This window comes from Myodes glareolus, chromosome 4, assembly GCF_982192425.1.
Source record: "Myodes glareolus chromosome 4, mMyoGla1.1, whole genome shotgun sequence".
In the NCBI taxonomy this organism is placed as follows: Eukaryota; Metazoa; Chordata; class Mammalia; order Rodentia; family Cricetidae; genus Myodes; species Myodes glareolus.
The window spans coordinates 25,439,829-25,456,678 of record NC_142029.1 but is presented as its reverse complement, the minus strand read 5'-3'; the positions used below and the strand labels follow the sequence as shown (position 1 = coordinate 25,456,678).

The window sequence follows — 16,850 nt, the reverse complement described above, 5'->3', positions numbered from 1 at the left end:
CAGTCTCTATTCAGAGTAGAGGCATTAATTGGTCCAGAAGGTGGCTCGTGGGGCAGGATGGGGATGACTCGGATTGGGTTCACTCAAGGAGATATAGTTGTGAGCCATGAAAAGAGCCAGGGAGCCCAGCAAGTCATATGGAAAGTTTACAGGCCAAGAAACTGCAGGGTGCCAGACTAGGAACATGACTGAGGTGCTAGCAACAGCAATGAGATCAGCATGGCTGGAGTAGGGAGGAGAGGAGCTGAGGACCCAATGCAGGGATATGAAGGACAGATAATGAGGAGGACTAACCGAGCCCCTGGAGGCCACCTCATGCCAGCAGGAACCAGCACACCAAACACAGGAGTCTGTGAAGTCCACTGATGTGGCAGGCAAAGCCTCCAAGTCCCTGTGGACTGCTGAGGGGTTTTCCTGCTGCTGCTGCCAGGTTCTGAGCAGTGGCAGCACCTAGCCCAGAATCAGGACAACACACACACTAGCCCTGGCCTTTTAATCTGTGGTAAAGTGTTATTAGAAGTAAGTATACTCCATTCTGTTGGTCCCCTGGACCAGGCTTCCTTTGCCCGCCTGTTCCCAAAGCCACTTATGAAATAACCACTCTGAGACTTAATATTAATTACATACTCTTTGGCTTGGGCTTCTTATTAACTAACTTTTACAACTTAAATTAACTCCTAATTCTTATCTATGTTTAGCCATGTGGCTTGGCATCTTTTCTCAGTAAGTCATGCTTATCTTGCTTCCTCTGCGTCTGGCTGGTGACTGCATCTCTGCCTTTCCTCTTCCCCAAATTCTCTTAGTCTGGTCATTCCTGCCTAGCTACTGGCCAACCAGCGCTTTATTAAACTAATACGAGTGACAGATCTTAACAGTGTACAAGAGCACTATCCCACAGCAGGAAAGCCAGTGTGTCACCCAGGGGAGTGTTCCAACTATGACGTGACCTTTCCATTAGCAGGCAGATCTCAGGAAGCACATGGCTCCTTCAGGGAAGGTGGGTAAGCCAGGGCAGACGTGGCTACCACAACCGCTGGAAAGAGCCTTGGGAGCGATCTGTGCCTTCACAGGTTTTATCAGACCACATTTCTCACCAGCTCCTGGGATGCCTGTCTTCTTAATCTCCTTTTGGCCAAGATCACATACTAGGAAGCTGAGGTGAGTGCACAAGGGTTAGGGTTAGAGCCTGCACAAGGCAGACCACCTTCTTGACTGGAAACTGCCCTGAGAGCCTGGGGTCAGTAGAGACTAGGGCCAGGAATGTTTAGGTGGTGGGTCGTAGAGTCCTTGAAAAGTGAGTGACTTGTTTTATGGGGGCACATACTAGTTACTCACTAGTTAAGCCTCCTGGATTCTACCACAGCAGCGCTGTGACCCAGTGCTTTTCCTGAGGACATAACGGGAGACCACCTGACCCAGAGACCTCCTGCCAGCTCTTCCAATCAGTGTCCAACACATGCCTTTTGATCTTAGATACTGAGCTAACCAGACACAGTGCTTCATCTAGCAAAGGTCACAATCTAGGAGGAGTGGAACAAACCCATGTTGCATGGACATCTGGGAAAAGCTGGACTTTAAAGGGTCTATGCTTTCTTGAGATTGATTAACGGCTTAAATACGCAAGTATTTGTTAACAGAATGAGACCAGCAATTAAACTATCCAAATCTCTACAGGGGGTGAATGTAACCAAGGTAAACCAAATTCCTGTCCCTAGACCTAACTGCTGCTCCACAGATAGGAACCCTAGCCTTCAAGAATCCAGAGAAAAAACAACAAAGCAAGTAGGTTTCCAGCCAAGAGACAGCATCTGCATCTGCGTAGACTCTTCCCCAAGGGTTGGGTCTGAGAAGTGGGTTTGGGCACCATCTCCACCCTCTCCAGGCAGGGTAAATCTGCTGTTAAAGGCCCAAGCCCACAGGATTGAGGCTTTTTTTCCCCATTAAAATGAACTGAAGCCTGCAGTGCACACCCTCAGCTCAGCAAGAGGAAAGCCCTGCTTGTCACTAGGTCGAACCCAGGAGTCAAAGGGACTTTAATCTCATTAGCAGAGCCCTACTCTCCTAGTGAGACTTTCCTGTTCCAGAGGCCCAGGTAGTGCCTTCCTACCTCAAGCTCACAATTAAGGGCTTGCTTTATCCACAAGTCCCTGGTGTCCCCCAGAAACTTTAATCGTTCTCTAGGGCCTAATCCCATATGAAAACTTCAGTAAAATGATGCCAGGATTCTCAGCTTTACCAGGGATTTCCCCTCAGATTCATGCACTACTTATGGCTGGCAGGGCCTCATTTTTCTTTTTTTCCTTTTTTTTTATTTTTATTTTTTTTAAATATTTATTTTATTATGTATACAGTATTCTTTTTGTGTGTTTGCCTGAAAGCCAGAAGAGGGCACCAGACCTCATTACAGATGGCTGTGAGTCACTATGTGGTTGCTGGGAATTGAACTCAGGACCTTTGGAAGAGCAGGCAATGCTCTTAACCGCTGAGCCATCTCTCCAGCCCCAGGGCCTCATTTTTCATGTTCTCTACAGACACTTGCCTTTCTACTGATAAATGGCTGCTTTCCCATTCCCCTGCCTGGTACCTTATTTGAGTGGGATGTCAGCAATGACCTTTCCCTTTAGTCCATGGGAAGCAGCTTGTGACACAGATGTGGTGGGAGTAAGAGAGACAAGCTGCCCATAGACCTCCAACTCTTTTTGGTTTAGTACAGAAGCCTCATAGCCACCGAGATTCAGCCACCGCACGCTCAGATGACACTCTAGCACAGTCTCCTGGGGCTGGGTTCAAGTACCAATGGGGTACTTGTCCTCCCCCACAATTTGCCGCCGTCCACACACTCTTCTCGTATGAAGTCACTCAGTTACCCACTCACCCATGGCTCCTTATTTATGCCTGCTGAGTCCCTGCAGGTACACAGCTGTCCCTGCCCTTTGGTGCTATCGCTTGCTCGTTCTGTCTCCGAGTTCTTTACCACATGGCATTGGCACAGAGATGCTGTCTCACCCCGGATGTGCTGAGGCTTTGCAGGAGGAATGGTGGTGCCAAAAAAGCTCTCCTCTTGGGTGAGGGAACAAAACGAGAGACCCAGGATGCCAGCAGAACAAAGGGAAGGAGGCATTCAAGCCCCGGCTTCTCCACCACTGCAATCCTCAGTAGTGCGCTTTTCAGATGAAACCTGCCCCCAGGTTCTGAATGGCCAAAAAGCATCAATCCCCATTCTGATTCCTGAATCTGCTTTATTTCTCTGCAGAAGGAACCCTGCACAGGCGAATCAAACTAAAACAAAATAAATATATGAATATTCATGTAAAACTGTCCTTTCTAATGAACAATTATACACAATGTACAATTTCATGTTCACTGGGTGGGCTTACAAAAATGTATCATTCCCAACTAAAAATGCACCAAAATGGTTCCATGCAAACTTATCCAAAGTGACCAAAAATACAGAGGGAAACCTGACTGAGCAGTTTCTGCTTTTGTTTTTGTACAATCACAGAAAAATAAAAACATCTAATTTCTTTGTTTCATTTGAAGTAACTAAATGTGGCCACTGTTTATGTCAGTTTATGTTCCTAAAACATCTATGCAGTTACCATAAAAGTCTATCAACATCAACTCGGAAGTGAGCATTATTGAGAAGGGGTGACAGCACCCTCAGCAGTCAGTAGTCAGTGTCAGAGCCCTCGGCATTGTCCACGTTTCTCGAGAGCATGTAGTTGTCCATGTCAATTGAACGGCAGTTGTTGATGGCATAGCGCAGGCGCTCAGCCATGACCAGCTGGCTGGAATAGGGGGGCAGTCGCAGCTGGAAGAAGCAGGTCTGTGAGGTAGGCAGACTGTCATAAGGCTGTGGAGAGACAGACCCAGAGAGAGCCGTTACCCAGTGCACTGCAATACCAAAGAGTGTGGAGCTACCACCAAGACAGGAAAGGGCTTCTCCCTTACTTCAAGACAGAATCCTAGACTGTGACCATCTGGCTGTTTGCATGGAAGCAGAGATTAGTTAGGTCCTGGCAAAGGCACATGGAATCCATTGTCCTAAGACTTTCAGGCAAGTTACTTCCTCCTTCCCACTTCCTTCAATGGCCCTGTGATATCAAGTGATAGCCCTGACTAGGGCTGCATGGGAGAACACTGCACAGAATCTGTCAGACAGGAGAGTATGGTGAGAGTTCCCTCCTGCCTATCAAGGGGCACAGACTTGAGGTCATGGTGGGGATCCCCCAACAAAGAGGGTGAAGTGGAAGGAGCCAGCCCTTCTCTGCTGCAATACTGCACTGTGATCTGAAGCACCCCACTGCTGGTCACAACCCAGAGACTGCACTTGGCCCACAGCGATGCCCACACTAAAAATGGTCATTTACCATGAATGTACTTGGAAAGCTGTTTCTGTTGCTTTGTTTTGAGACAGGGTTTCTCTGTGTGGCTGTGGTTATTCTGGAACTTGTTCTATAGAGCAGGCTGGCTTCAAACTCAGAGATCTGCCTGCCTGCCTCTGCCTCCTGAGTGCTGAAATTAAAGGCCTGGCTTGGAAAGCTGGGTTTTTGTTGTTTTGTTTTTAATTTTAAAAGAGCCCTAAAACACCCACACAGGGTCTCACTACATAACCCTGCTGGCCTGGAATTCAGTATGTAGACTAGGCTGGCCTTGAACTCACAAAGATCTGCCTGTCTCTGCTTCCCAAGTATGGGGATTAAAGGCCATGTCACCAGCCTATCTTTTAGAGAGGAATTTTAAAGGGTACAACTGAAAATGGCATCTGCTAGAAAGTATGTTATATATCTTCTCGGCCCTCCCAGCTAACAACTATTTTCCAAACTATTTGCAAGGACAGTAATGCTCTAATGTTGTTTAATATTTTTTAGACTAGGTCTGCTATGTAGCTCAGGATGGCCCCAACTTAAGCTTCTCCTTTAGAATTGGGATTATAGTGTGCAACACAGCTGGTTACATAGTATTTATTTATTTTTAAGATTTATTATTATGTATACAGTGCTCTGCCCACATGGATGCAGGTACACCAGAAGGGGGCAGCAGATCTCATTACAGATGGCTGTGAGTCACCATGGCTATAGGGACCTCTGTGAGCTATCAGTGCTCTTCCCCTCCAGCTCTGCTGTGCAGTCTTTAACAGTAAATGTTCTCTCCTGGCAGTGCTGGGTTGTGGGTGCCAGGACAGCTCGCCCTCCTGGTTCCTTTATCCCCTCCCCCCACTAGTCTTCTCTTCCTTGCTTGGCTTTGTTTGAAATCAGTGTTCTTGCTCAGAGCTCGCCCAGGCTGGCTGCTCTTCAGTGCGGGATACAGAAGCTCAGCAGCCTCCGTGTGGGAGCCACTGATGACAGGGATATGGGCAGAAAAGCTGAGGACAGTGACGAAGGGAAAGGCTACCAGATGGCTTTGATTACCTAAACATGGACACTGGAGAAGTGATCTAAAAGCCACAAAGGAAACACCCCCAGTGGTCAGTTTACTGAGGCAGGGGATTAGTGGTAGATTAACTCCTGGGGTAGCTAGGCAGCCTGGGGCACATTCAAGGCAAGGATCATTTCCAGAACCAAATAGAAGGGGGCGATTACCTCCTTCCCACCTCACTGTGCAACAACAAAACAGATTGACAGCTTATAGTTTCTGGCTAGTCATGCAGAAAATGTATGGAAAGGCTCTTTTCATAGCCTTCCGCAGCACAGCAGTCCCAGTGAGCCTCGGCCTGGCCGGGAGCAGAGCCAGCTGATGGCTGCAGGAGGCAGAGCACTGTCTATAGCAGCGGTCCTCAACCTGTGGGTCCCACAGGGTCACATAGCAAATATTTATTACATTATGATTCATAGCAATAGCAAAATTATAGATATGAACTAGCAACAAAATAATTTTATAGTTGAAGGTCACCACAATATGAGAAACTGCACTAAGGATAGCAGCATTAGGAAGGCTGAGAACCACTGCATGGTTCAACCTCCGGAGCAGGCAGCAACACAACAGGACAGACACTGAAACGAGCAAGGTGCTGGGGAGGCATCGCATCTCCCTTACCATTTCCTCATCCAACCCCATGCGCCTGTAGACAACTGCCACAGACAGGGAAGGGTAGGGTAGGGTGAGGGAGAAGAGGACAGAGATACTCCACTGCTGCCCCAGGGTGTGGAGGCCAAGAGGAGGGCAGAAAGTACAAGAAAGGATCCCAGAGGACTTCCTAGAAGAGGTAACAGTGGCACTGTCCCTAAAAGGCAGTGCTTGCCAGGTACAGATGGAAGGGCATGAAGGAAAATTTACTATGTAAGGGCTCCAAAGGAAAAAGAGCATGGTGTACTGGAGAGACAGGCAGAACACAGAGGTAGGGGCTGAGGCTTGACTGTGGAGAAGGCTAGCAGCATTGACCCTGGAGTCCGCCCAGGGTCCTTAAAAGGAAAGAGGCACAGCTGGCAGCATACTTAGAGATACGGCTCTGGTCCCCAATGTCTGCTTCAGATTCTGAGCTCGTTTTTTCTTAAACCACCTTCAAAATGCAGCCTGGCAGGGATCTCCAGGTAGGGCCTCTTAGGTGGCACAGTGGGTTAGCATTGCTACCCATATCTCCAGGTTCAAAAGGCTGGATCCTGGCACACAGGTTATACATAGAAAAGACACAAGGCCTAAGAGGCAGAAGCATGAGGATCCCTGGCCCACTCAGCTGAGGACAGGGAAGGGTGCTGGTGGCAACATGCTTTCCATATTCACGTAGGCCCTTTCCTCACTCAAGTTCAAGTGTTATAACTGATGTTTTTAGATTTGGATGTTCTAAGAGCTAAAGCCTGAATGAGCAGGCCTTCTGGGGGGGTTCAAATTTGGTTTCCCAAGCAGACAAGCAACAGAAAGGGGAAAAGGGGGGCAAATTTTAACCAAGGAAGGAAAACTGCTCACTTACCCTATCAACCTTCATGATTTGAAATCTCTGGGAAATGTCGGCGGTGTTGGCTGGCAGGCGGGAGCGCCCAGACACAAAGCGCATGAAGAGCACCCGCTCCTCATTGGAAAACTCCTCCAGTGTGCGCCAGAGCCACTGGACCAGCTGGTGCTGTTCATCTACCTCACGGTAGCGCACAACCTTCTTCAGGACCTCCACACAGATCTCAGGCATCCCACACACCATCTGCTCCAGCTGCTTGGCCGTGAGGAGGGACAGCAACGGCACAGGGACGATCCAGGACATTCCTTCTCGAACTGCAGCCACCTGTCCCAGGGAAGTTGTTCATTTTAACACACACTTGTGCATGCACACAGACATGCATCATGACCACAAGCTGTCCATTCCAGGCCTGAGGTCTATGGCCAGGGCTACCCATGTCTGAGTTACGCCCTGCTCTGGAACTTTTATACTCTTTCTAGTTTTAATTCAAACTCCACATAGTCTGCCTTCCCTCCCCACAAAATTGTAGTGGCTTCTTCAGTAGCCACTCACTTATGTGTCTAGTCATATGCAGCTGTGCGCTGTGTGTGCTGTGTGGGTGGTCCATCTCTTCATCTACACAGTAGCTCTTGAGGACTGGTATGGTATAGATGGCTATTTTCATAAAAACTGCAAAACACTTTTTGAAAAGTATGAAGAATATACCATAGAATGGCAATACAGGCAAAGAATTTTCTCAGGACATTGCATTCTAAGCCTGGGACCCACCGCTTACTATCATTCTAAATTTTCTCACGTGAAAAGGAGGTGAATACCTGCTCACCATGAGCACTGACAAGACGGTCTGGGTGGTGGCACCACCACTCATGACCACCCTGCTTCTGTTCTCACAGCACAGGGCAGCTGGGCCGCTAGAGAAGGAAGCAGGAAGATCCAGTCCTCTGCTCAGAAGCCCCTATGGTACAGGAGGGCAACCTTACCTTAAATACCTCTCTCTAGGCCAACTTAAAACCATCTCCAATAAAGAAAAGGAAAACTACACTTCAGAACAGAAGTTGCACCCTGGGAAAGGCCCGGGGGTGGGGGACATGGTGTTATGGTTACTGTACCTGGGCTGATGGACTGCTGATAGTATCCCCAAAGTACTAAGGGGTATTATCCACGCTGTGTAGTGTCAACATTAACCCACCAAGGCCAGTGAAGAGACAACAGAAACTGTCTGGAAATGGTATGACACCGAGGTGTGGGGCTGGCTGCCTGGAGGGCAAGGAGGCAACTGGGCACACATTCAATGCACAAGATGGGGCGGAAATGAAAGCAGCCAGTCCACCGAGAGAAACAACGTAGAAAGGGTGCAGTACAGCTAACAGTCAGCTGAACCAGCATGCAGTGAAGACTGGGGTCCTAGATCTGTGGTGGGCACATCCTTATTTTCTCAGATTCTGTGAAGCACTGACAATAGCCCTTATTTCCCAGGTACCCCAGGGATAAAACTGCATGCAATGGGGTTCAGCACTAGGCAGGACCAGCACACGTTTCCAAGTAAGAAAGAAGTCTCTCCCAGTGAGAAGTAGGTCTGTGAAGGAGGTGCGCTCCTAGCTGAGGACGAAGTTCTGTATCTGAAGAAAAGAGGCTCTTGTGAGGCTGTTTAGGGCTGACTGACCTAGCTGGAGAGGGGTACTGAATGGGGAAGTAGTAAGAGGTATGGATCAGACATGTGAGGAGTGGTAAGGAGGGGCCTTGATGCTAGGTGAGAGCTTCATCTCAAACTACCAACGCTCAATTTGGAGCTGATTTAAGGATATGGGCAGTGAGACATGGCCCAAGAAGTCTCTGGATAAGGTCTAAAATATAGACAGAAGAGAATCTATACATAAATGGTATCTGGCAGTAATCAGGGAGCTCTTGTCTAGATAAATTAAAGCACCCAGGCTACCTCTGGCACCATGATGTTTATCTTACCTGACGGTCCATCTCATGTAGTCGGTACTCAATGGCCCTTTCCACATACTCCTTCCTATTGGAAAATGTGAGTGGGATACTATTTCCACCAGGAATTATGGGAACCATTTTGCCATCAGCACTCTGGCCAACAAAAGAGTCAAGAGGAATCATCTAAGAAAAGAAAAAAAAAGAAATTTTATTGCACGGTAGAGAGGACACAAAACAGTAACAGAGACAAGGCAGACTAGGCAGGTATGACTGCTCAAGACCATGCTGATTCATCTGCTACTGGTAAAAAGAGGTGCCTCTTTGCTGTGTTCCAGCCACCTAAGAACATGGGCCCCTTTCCAGCTGGCACCCCTGGTTGTCCACTCTGATGGGTAGAGAAGTGTTAAGGTAGAAGGAACAAGAGCTAGGGATGAGTGCCAGCTCTACACATTAGTAGCTACCTAAACCACTAAGGTTGAGCCACTAAGGACAGCTTGACCCAGACATGTCAGGGTCAGGTCAATAGCATCTGACTCTATGCACAGGAGTCCACATGTGCCAGGGGTACCTCATGGAAACTCTCCTCAGTAATGCCGCTGTCTTCAATGTGAAGGATGCTGTTAAGGGTCTGCACGTAGAGCAGATCCACCTCCTCCAGGTCCTCCAGGGTGAGTGGGACACAGCACAGCTGCTTCCACACCAGAGGGGCCAGGTGAAGGTCCAGAGGCTTTTTTGTACGAATGGCAACCCCCATTAAAATCCCCAAGAATTTAAACTGCATTAAGTGTTCATCAAGGCAGGCAGAGGGGTTAAAAAGGAACCTGTAAAAGGAAAGCAAATCTTTCAGCAAAAGATTCCTTTCATTAGAAATGAGTTCCCCTCAGCTGGAGCATTGGATCAGGACTTGATGATGAATCCCGCAGTCATTAACTATATGTAGCTATTTCATTGAAGTCTAAACATCCCCACTGCCTCTCTTTTGGTCTCATGTGCTGGAATTGTAAGCACGTACCATCATACCAGACTCAACGTCAGCTCTTTAGTTATTCTAATCACATCTGATGTTCACCAAGATACACAGAGAGTCTCTCTCTCTCTCTCTCTCTCTTTCTCTCTCTCTCTCTCTCTCTCTGTGTGTGTGTGTGTGTGTGTATTTATATGTGTATGTGTAAGAAAGAGATTGAGAGCATGCACATGTGTGTGAGAATGAGAACGTGTATGTGTGTGTGTGAGACAGAGAGTGTGTGCTTGTGCACGTGGCAGCTTTATGAGGATGTGAAGGCAGAGGAGGATGTTGAGTATCTTCCTCTAGAGCTCTTCACCTTATTTTTTGAGACAGAGTCTGGCTGACCTGAAACTCACTATGTAAACAAGCCTCACTTCAAACTCATAGAGATCAGCCAGCCTCTGCCCCAAGTGCTAGGATTAAAGGGGTGTGTCACCATATCTGCCTTCTACCTTATTTTTTGAGACTGGATCTCTCATTAAATGTGAAGCTCACCTGCTTTTGCCTAGGTTGACCAGTCAGTAAGCTCTCAAAATTGGCCTGTCTCTAGCTCCCAGTACTGGAGTTCCAGCCACAAGCAGCCACACCCAAGTTTAATGAGATGGGGATTTGAACTCAGGTCCTCTTGTTTTCAAGTGCTCTTACTCAATAAGTCATCTCCTAAGTTACTATTTCTATTTTTTAAGAGAAAGTCTTGATACAAATCTCAGGCTAACATCCAAGTTATGATCCTCTTACCTCCCTTCAGGTGCTGGGGTTACGGGCATGCCCCACCAAACCCAACTATACTTAGAAGGAATGTCAAAGAGCCAGTAATCGGCCTAGCAGCCTTCTGCCCCAAAATGCCCCTCATTCTGCAGTCATTTCATTTACAACTTCTAAGTCTTGAGAGCATGTAAAATGCCAAATACAAGGACACTAGTGGGTTGTGAACAACCAGCTCTATGACGTGGAATTAGCAGAGCATCCAAATGAATCACACACGGTAAAGGCCTGAAGGAACATATGGTAGCCAGGGTTCATAAGCGACAGTGAGTTTCCTTTTCCCTCTGTATTTCTATCAATCTGTTCCTTAGTACTAAGTGAGGATGGCAGTGTCTGTTTCTCACCGTGACAGGCATGATGGGTAAATTGCTTCAGGGTTATAATAAGGATTCAGTGGGAAAGACATGTGAGGCACTGGAAACAGTGCCTGGTGTGCTCAGTAGGTGACAGTCATTATTAAGACATTGGAGAAAGATGCCTGTCCTTACCTGTCTCTATTGTAACCGACTTCTGCAGTAGCGTTAGGAGAGGGTATGAGAAGGTCAACTACACCAGTTTCAAGTTCCTGTAGGAAAAGTGTTTGTTGAGAAATGACAATCAAATGCATCAAGATAAAATGACAATCAATGCATAAACCAACTACATTAAAGATAATACTAGAAAGGAGATATTTTGAGGCGGAGTGGAATTCTCCTTGGTATGCTCGAATTATGTTTTATGACCACTGCTTAATAAAGACGCTGCTTTGGTCTATGACAGGGCAGAATATAACTAGGTGGGAAAAACTAAACTGAATGCAGGGAGAAAGAAGGTGGAGTCAGGGAGACGCCATGTAGCTGCCCAAGAAGCAAAAGGTAACAAGTCATGAGCCTCATGGTAAAATATAAAATAAAAATGGGTTAATTTAACATTTAAGAGTTAGTTATTGAGAAGCCTGAGCTAACATGCCAAAGAGTATGTAATTAATATTAAGCCTCAAAGTGGTTATTTCATAAGTGATATTGGGAACATGTGGATGGGGGACCAGTGGGGCAGAGAATATTCATGCTACACTGAGGAATTTATAATGCTATGCTTCAGCAATCTCTACAGTCTAGCTATTTTTGTGGTTCCAACTTAAAGAGAAATTATGAAGTCCTTATGTGAGAAATCATTTGCAGAATGAGGAACCAGAGTGAAAACGGCCACCAGGGAGCAGCTGTGCAGCTCTGAGCAGGGTGTGGTGAAATTTCAGCCAAGTGTCACTCAAGCCACAGTTTATCAGGCAAAGTGGAAGGAACAAAACGAATCTCGAACAGTATGTCAGTACTGGCTTATAAAATTAGAACTGGTCCAAATTAATTTTTTTAATAGTTATTTATTTAGTTAGTATACAGTTAGTCAGAAGAGGGCACCAGACCTCATTACAGATGGTTGTGAGCCACCATGTGGTTGCTGGGAATTGAACTCAGGACCTTTGGAAGAGCAAGCAATGCTCTTAACCACTGAGCCATCTCTCCAGTCCCCAAATTAATTTTTAAAAATTATTGTTTTAACTTCAAAAACTGTATTTACTTGTATGGGTGTTTTGTCTGTGCATTGCATACAAGCAGTATCCTCATGAACCAGATGAGGGAGCTGAACCCTCTGGAGCTGAGAGTGGGTGCTGAGAACCTAGCCTGGGTCCTGTGAAGGAGCAGTCAGTGCTTGTAATCATTGTAATCTCTCTCCAGTCCCAGTTTAAACTCTTTAACACTCATTTTCTATTCTTCTGGAGCCTGGTGGGTCAACTTTGTTCTGGAAGCACCAAAACAAACCAGAGCACACAGCGGCCTGGATCTGTCTCCGACATGAATATATTCACGTGCCACTGCTGTTTCTTTTGGATGGGGAATCAGTGATCTTGATGTGTAAGGTATCTCCACAAAACACTTCCCAAACTCACTGCAATTCACTACACAGCACTAGCAACATAACTGAAGGCTCACAGATGCACCCATACTATACTGACAAGCCCTGGCCATCATCAAAACACCACTACCAGGGCTCAATAGGGACACAGCATGCATATACCTGGCACATCTCAGTGATGGTGTCATCAAATACTCCTCCAGCATCATCAGCCCCCTCTCCAACCAGCTTAACCTTCCACGCTCGGGAGGGTAGACGGAGATCCGATGCATTTAGCTTTACCACTTGTCTCGCTATTTGAACAAAGATCGGCTTACACTTCCGTCCTCTAAAAAGAAAAACCAGCAAAAGAGTAATATAACACAACCCTTCATCTCCATAGTCACCACAGAGACCCTTGATGGCGTCTTTCCATCAGTGAACAGACATGGGCACTAGAGTGAGCACTGTCACTAGCCTTTATAAGTGAAGAAGCTAAGGTACACAGAGGTGAGTTAGCAGTAATATTCTAAACAGTTCTAGTGAGTTAGTAAAACACACATGACCTACCTGGTTGATATTCTCTTTACAGTAATTTGAGGCCCATAATTTTTGCCTTGAACCATGGTTTTCCCTATGGAGCGTACCATGGGAAGTGTGTAGACTCTTGGAGCTAACAGAGGCCGCAGTTGTCCCTGTACAATGCCCCATGTTCCAGCATTGTAATGAGATGTGCTGTTCTGTAGACAACATAAGGAGATCAGAGATGGTATAGGAGACTTAAAAAAATAGTACTTTTAGATATAATTTATTTCTGAAATGTCCTTTCGAAGCATAGATCAGAGTCTCAGTTGTAATTAGTAACTTTAAAAATTACTGATAAAATATGACTACCATTTTTAAAGCCTTAGAAAATACAGAAAAGGAGAAATCCAGACATGGTATAAAATCATCCATCACTCATCCACACACAGATAACCCCACTGATACCTTGCATTGCCTTTCAGTCTGGGTGTATACACATAAGTTCTCAACAATGTACTACTTAGATAGATCTCAGCTACTCTTGTCACACGGCTTCTTATCAGACATGTCTCACTTAACTAGAATAGCTCGCTGACACTCTAGTCAACAGAGCATCCTCCTGCCTGCTTGTAAAAGAGATGTCAAATCTTTTTCTTTCTCTCGTGACTGGTGATCCAAAGGTTTCTGACTGGGAGCTTTATTTTGGCAGACATGCTTATTTACTAAACAACCTAGTTATTTCTTAATTTTTGAGTCTACTTAAAGATAGACAAATCAGCCAAATTTACCTTACTTTCCCTAACTCTCCTTTACTAGATTGAGACTGCTCCTTTATGAGGAGAAAGAAGTCTCCCAAACTTATCAGCTGATGTGATTCTTTAACACTGTGTACTATGGTCCCTAGTGGCAGTATATACTTGGATTTTTTTTCCCCTCAACCCCCTTTCTTTTTTCAAGGCTAGGATGGAACCCAGGTGTCTCATGTAGACTAGGAAAATACCCTACCATTTAGCCACACACCAGTCACTTCACATCATGCATTAGACTTGGCGGGGACTATGACATGCTCATTCACCCATGTGTCCTGCAGTTTTGGACAAATCAGAATACTTTCTGTTCAGCCACTTCTCTCCATATCAGCAATAAAATAGAATTCCATCTGTTGACTTTCCTGTTCTTCTTGAGTTAAAGAGCATTAACATGTTAGCCATGAGAAAATTTTTTTCCAAGGCAGAAAGGCCCTGGGACCTTGCAAACATATCAGGGGCACCACTTCCCAATTTAGCACCTTACCTGGTTGTTGGGGCTGAGATTCAGCAGCCTCCATGATGAGTACATGAGGTCAGAGAAGTGGTAGAGCAACCGGAGTCTGGCCCGCACGGTGTGAATGCTCACCTCTCTCAGTGCCCCATACTGTGGTGGCACTGTGTCAGGAAGGCCCAGCTGGAGAGGCACTGATACACCTGCCCAAAGCACAGACGTACATGTGAAGGAAAATGCATTGCTCCCATTTTGAGCATTTGGAAAACTTTTAAACACAAGATAATCACCCAATGGACATACAATCTCACTATCTATATTCTGTACTTAATATTTTATTATATTTACTGTTCTACATAGTTATTTATTCCTCTACCCATTACCTCATTTTAGTTTTTTGGATTCTATAGTACTTGTGGTAGTTTGAATTAGAATGACTCCCAAAGGCTCATAGATTTGAATACTTGGTCACCAGGAAGCGACACTATTTGAAATGATTAGTAAGTGTGGCCTTGTTGGAGAAAGTGTGTCACTGGGAGTAGGCTTTAAGGTCTCAAAAACACATGTCAAGCCCAGAGTCTCTCTCTTCTTATTTCATGTAGATCCAGATATAGAACTCTCAACTACTTCTCTAACACCATGTCTGCCTGCACGCCACCATGAGAATGTCTGAAACTGTAAGCAAGTCCCCAGTCAAATGTTTTCTTTTTTATAAAATGACATGCCATGGTCATTCTGTCTCTTCACAGCAATAGAAAACTGACTGAGACAGTATTGACTCTTAAAACTTCAAATATCCTAAGCCAAGCACGGTAATGTAGGCCTATAATTTCAACACGAGTTCAAGGTCATTCTCAGCTATATGGAAAGTTCAAGTTCAGCTTGGGTTACATGAGGACATCTCAAAAATTCAAAACAATGAGACAAAACAAATATACACAAAATTAAAATCCCCCCCCCCCCAAAAAAAACCTATAGGACACCTAGTTTTTTTCCTTTAACTGTTTCTGTTTGAATAAAGGGACTAAAACAGCTGGGGTGGGGGTGGGGATTCTTCCTTTCCTATTCAATAACTGCCAGTCTCATATTAATGCATGATGCAAATGAGGGCCAGTATTCATCTTCTGCTTGTTGGGAATCTAAGTGAGTGTTAGTCCTTAAGAAAAAAAGTTCTCTGAGAAGTTTTCCCCAAAGAATTGCCGGGGAAGTAGGGAGGTGGGAAAAATGGAAGGGAAGGCTAAGCACCCAGTCACACATGACTACCTCAAACACCAGAAGCTAGCAAGAAGTGGTTTAGGGCTTTGATAAGCAGTTGTGTAATTTGTGTAATATGGGAACTACAGAAGAATGCTACAATAAAAGCAATGGCTACATTTGAAGGAAATGGAAGAGATACCCTATGAGAGGGTTCTTACTAAAGGAGACAATTATGTGTATATTAGTGTGCGTATGTATGAGTAAATCAGAGGTCATTCCACAGGAATGTGTTTGGAGATACTAGTCTGGAGCTTGCTGAACAGGTCAGGCTAGCTGGTCAGTGAGCCCTACCCAGAGCTGGCCCATCTGTGCCTCACCAGCACTGGTCCTCATGCTTGTGTGGTAAACACTTTACTGACTCAGCCATCCCCCCCCCTCCAAGCCCTGCCTTCTATTTTCAAGTCTTTTTTTTTAATGACTATAATGATTTTGTAGTATTTAAAAAATTTTAAAAGCAAGCAGCAGCCACGATTCATGCTCTACACTAGAATGGAAATGGTAACAGCTGGTTCTGTCCTGCGTCACTGAACAGACATGGCATATCAAATGGCGACCTAAGTGAGGAGTGTGACGGCTCAGAGCGTCTCACCGCTGTAATAGGAAGCTTTATAAAGCAACTGTCCCTTTTGTTGTTGTTTGTTTGCTTTTTGTTTGGTAACAGGGTTCCCTACCACCCCTCGCTGTCCTGTAGCTCACTATGTATGCAATTGACACAGATCCTCCTGCCTCTGCCTCCTAAGTGTTGGGATTAGAGTTGGATCATCATGGCTGATTTTACTTGTTACCTTTTCATCTATATAAAAATATACCTTTAGATGCTCTAACTTAATTAATTTTTGCTTGCCTAAAACACATGCTGATTTCTTTTGGAACTGGAAAGAGAGAGGAGAGAGTGTGGGAGTCTTTGCTAGACATTGAAGTAGACAAGAGAAATGCCTGAGATGAAACAGTTATGTGCTTGTAGCACAGAGAATACTCCAGAAGCCTTGGAGTATTTCATTTAGACGCTGGATGTCATCAGAACTACAAGCAGACAGTGCATTAGGCACAGCTGAAGGAGCAGCTGAAGGAGGGCAAATGGTTGGTCTCTCACCTGGTGCTCTTGGCGGGACAGGTGGTGCTGTCCATGCGGCACTGTGGCAGCGGCCAGCTGAAATCTGACGGATGTTTTTCCCTTGCAGAACTGTGACCAGGGTTGGTTCTCGAACATGGTTGGTGTGGCCTAGGCCAAGCTAAGAATAAAAAACAAATGCACAGAGACTGAAGAGTCAGAAGTCAAGCAGATATAATTAATCTGTTAACATCTGTATCAGACACTAGCATCAATAATGAAATAAATTCTGATTT

At 45.6% G+C, this 16,850-nt stretch overlaps 1 protein-coding gene across 8 annotated transcripts in view; it reads right to left on the bottom strand.

Moving 5' to 3' along the window:
• Positions 1–3,219: 3,219 nt before the first annotated feature.
• Positions 3,220–16,850, bottom strand: part of Herc1 (HECT and RLD domain containing E3 ubiquitin protein ligase family member 1) — a 172,436-nt gene continuing 158,805 nt past the window's right edge. For all 8 annotated transcript variants that reach the window (XM_048423144.3, XM_048423145.3, XM_087905330.1 and 5 more), the window contains exons 70-78: positions 16,597–16,735; positions 14,280–14,449; positions 13,032–13,201; positions 12,645–12,810; positions 11,081–11,157; positions 9,390–9,642; positions 8,852–9,004; positions 6,908–7,213; positions 3,220–3,853 (exon numbers count right to left, since the gene is read on the bottom strand). In XM_048423144.3, coding sequence (XP_048279101.2) covers positions 3,668–3,853; positions 6,908–7,213; positions 8,852–9,004; positions 9,390–9,642; positions 11,081–11,157; positions 12,645–12,810; positions 13,032–13,201; positions 14,280–14,449; positions 16,597–16,735 — 1,620 coding nt within the window. In that variant the 3' untranslated portion in view covers positions 3,220–3,667. The remainder of the gene's footprint in view (positions 3,854–6,907; positions 7,214–8,851; positions 9,005–9,389; positions 9,643–11,080; positions 11,158–12,644; positions 12,811–13,031; positions 13,202–14,279; positions 14,450–16,596; positions 16,736–16,850) is intronic.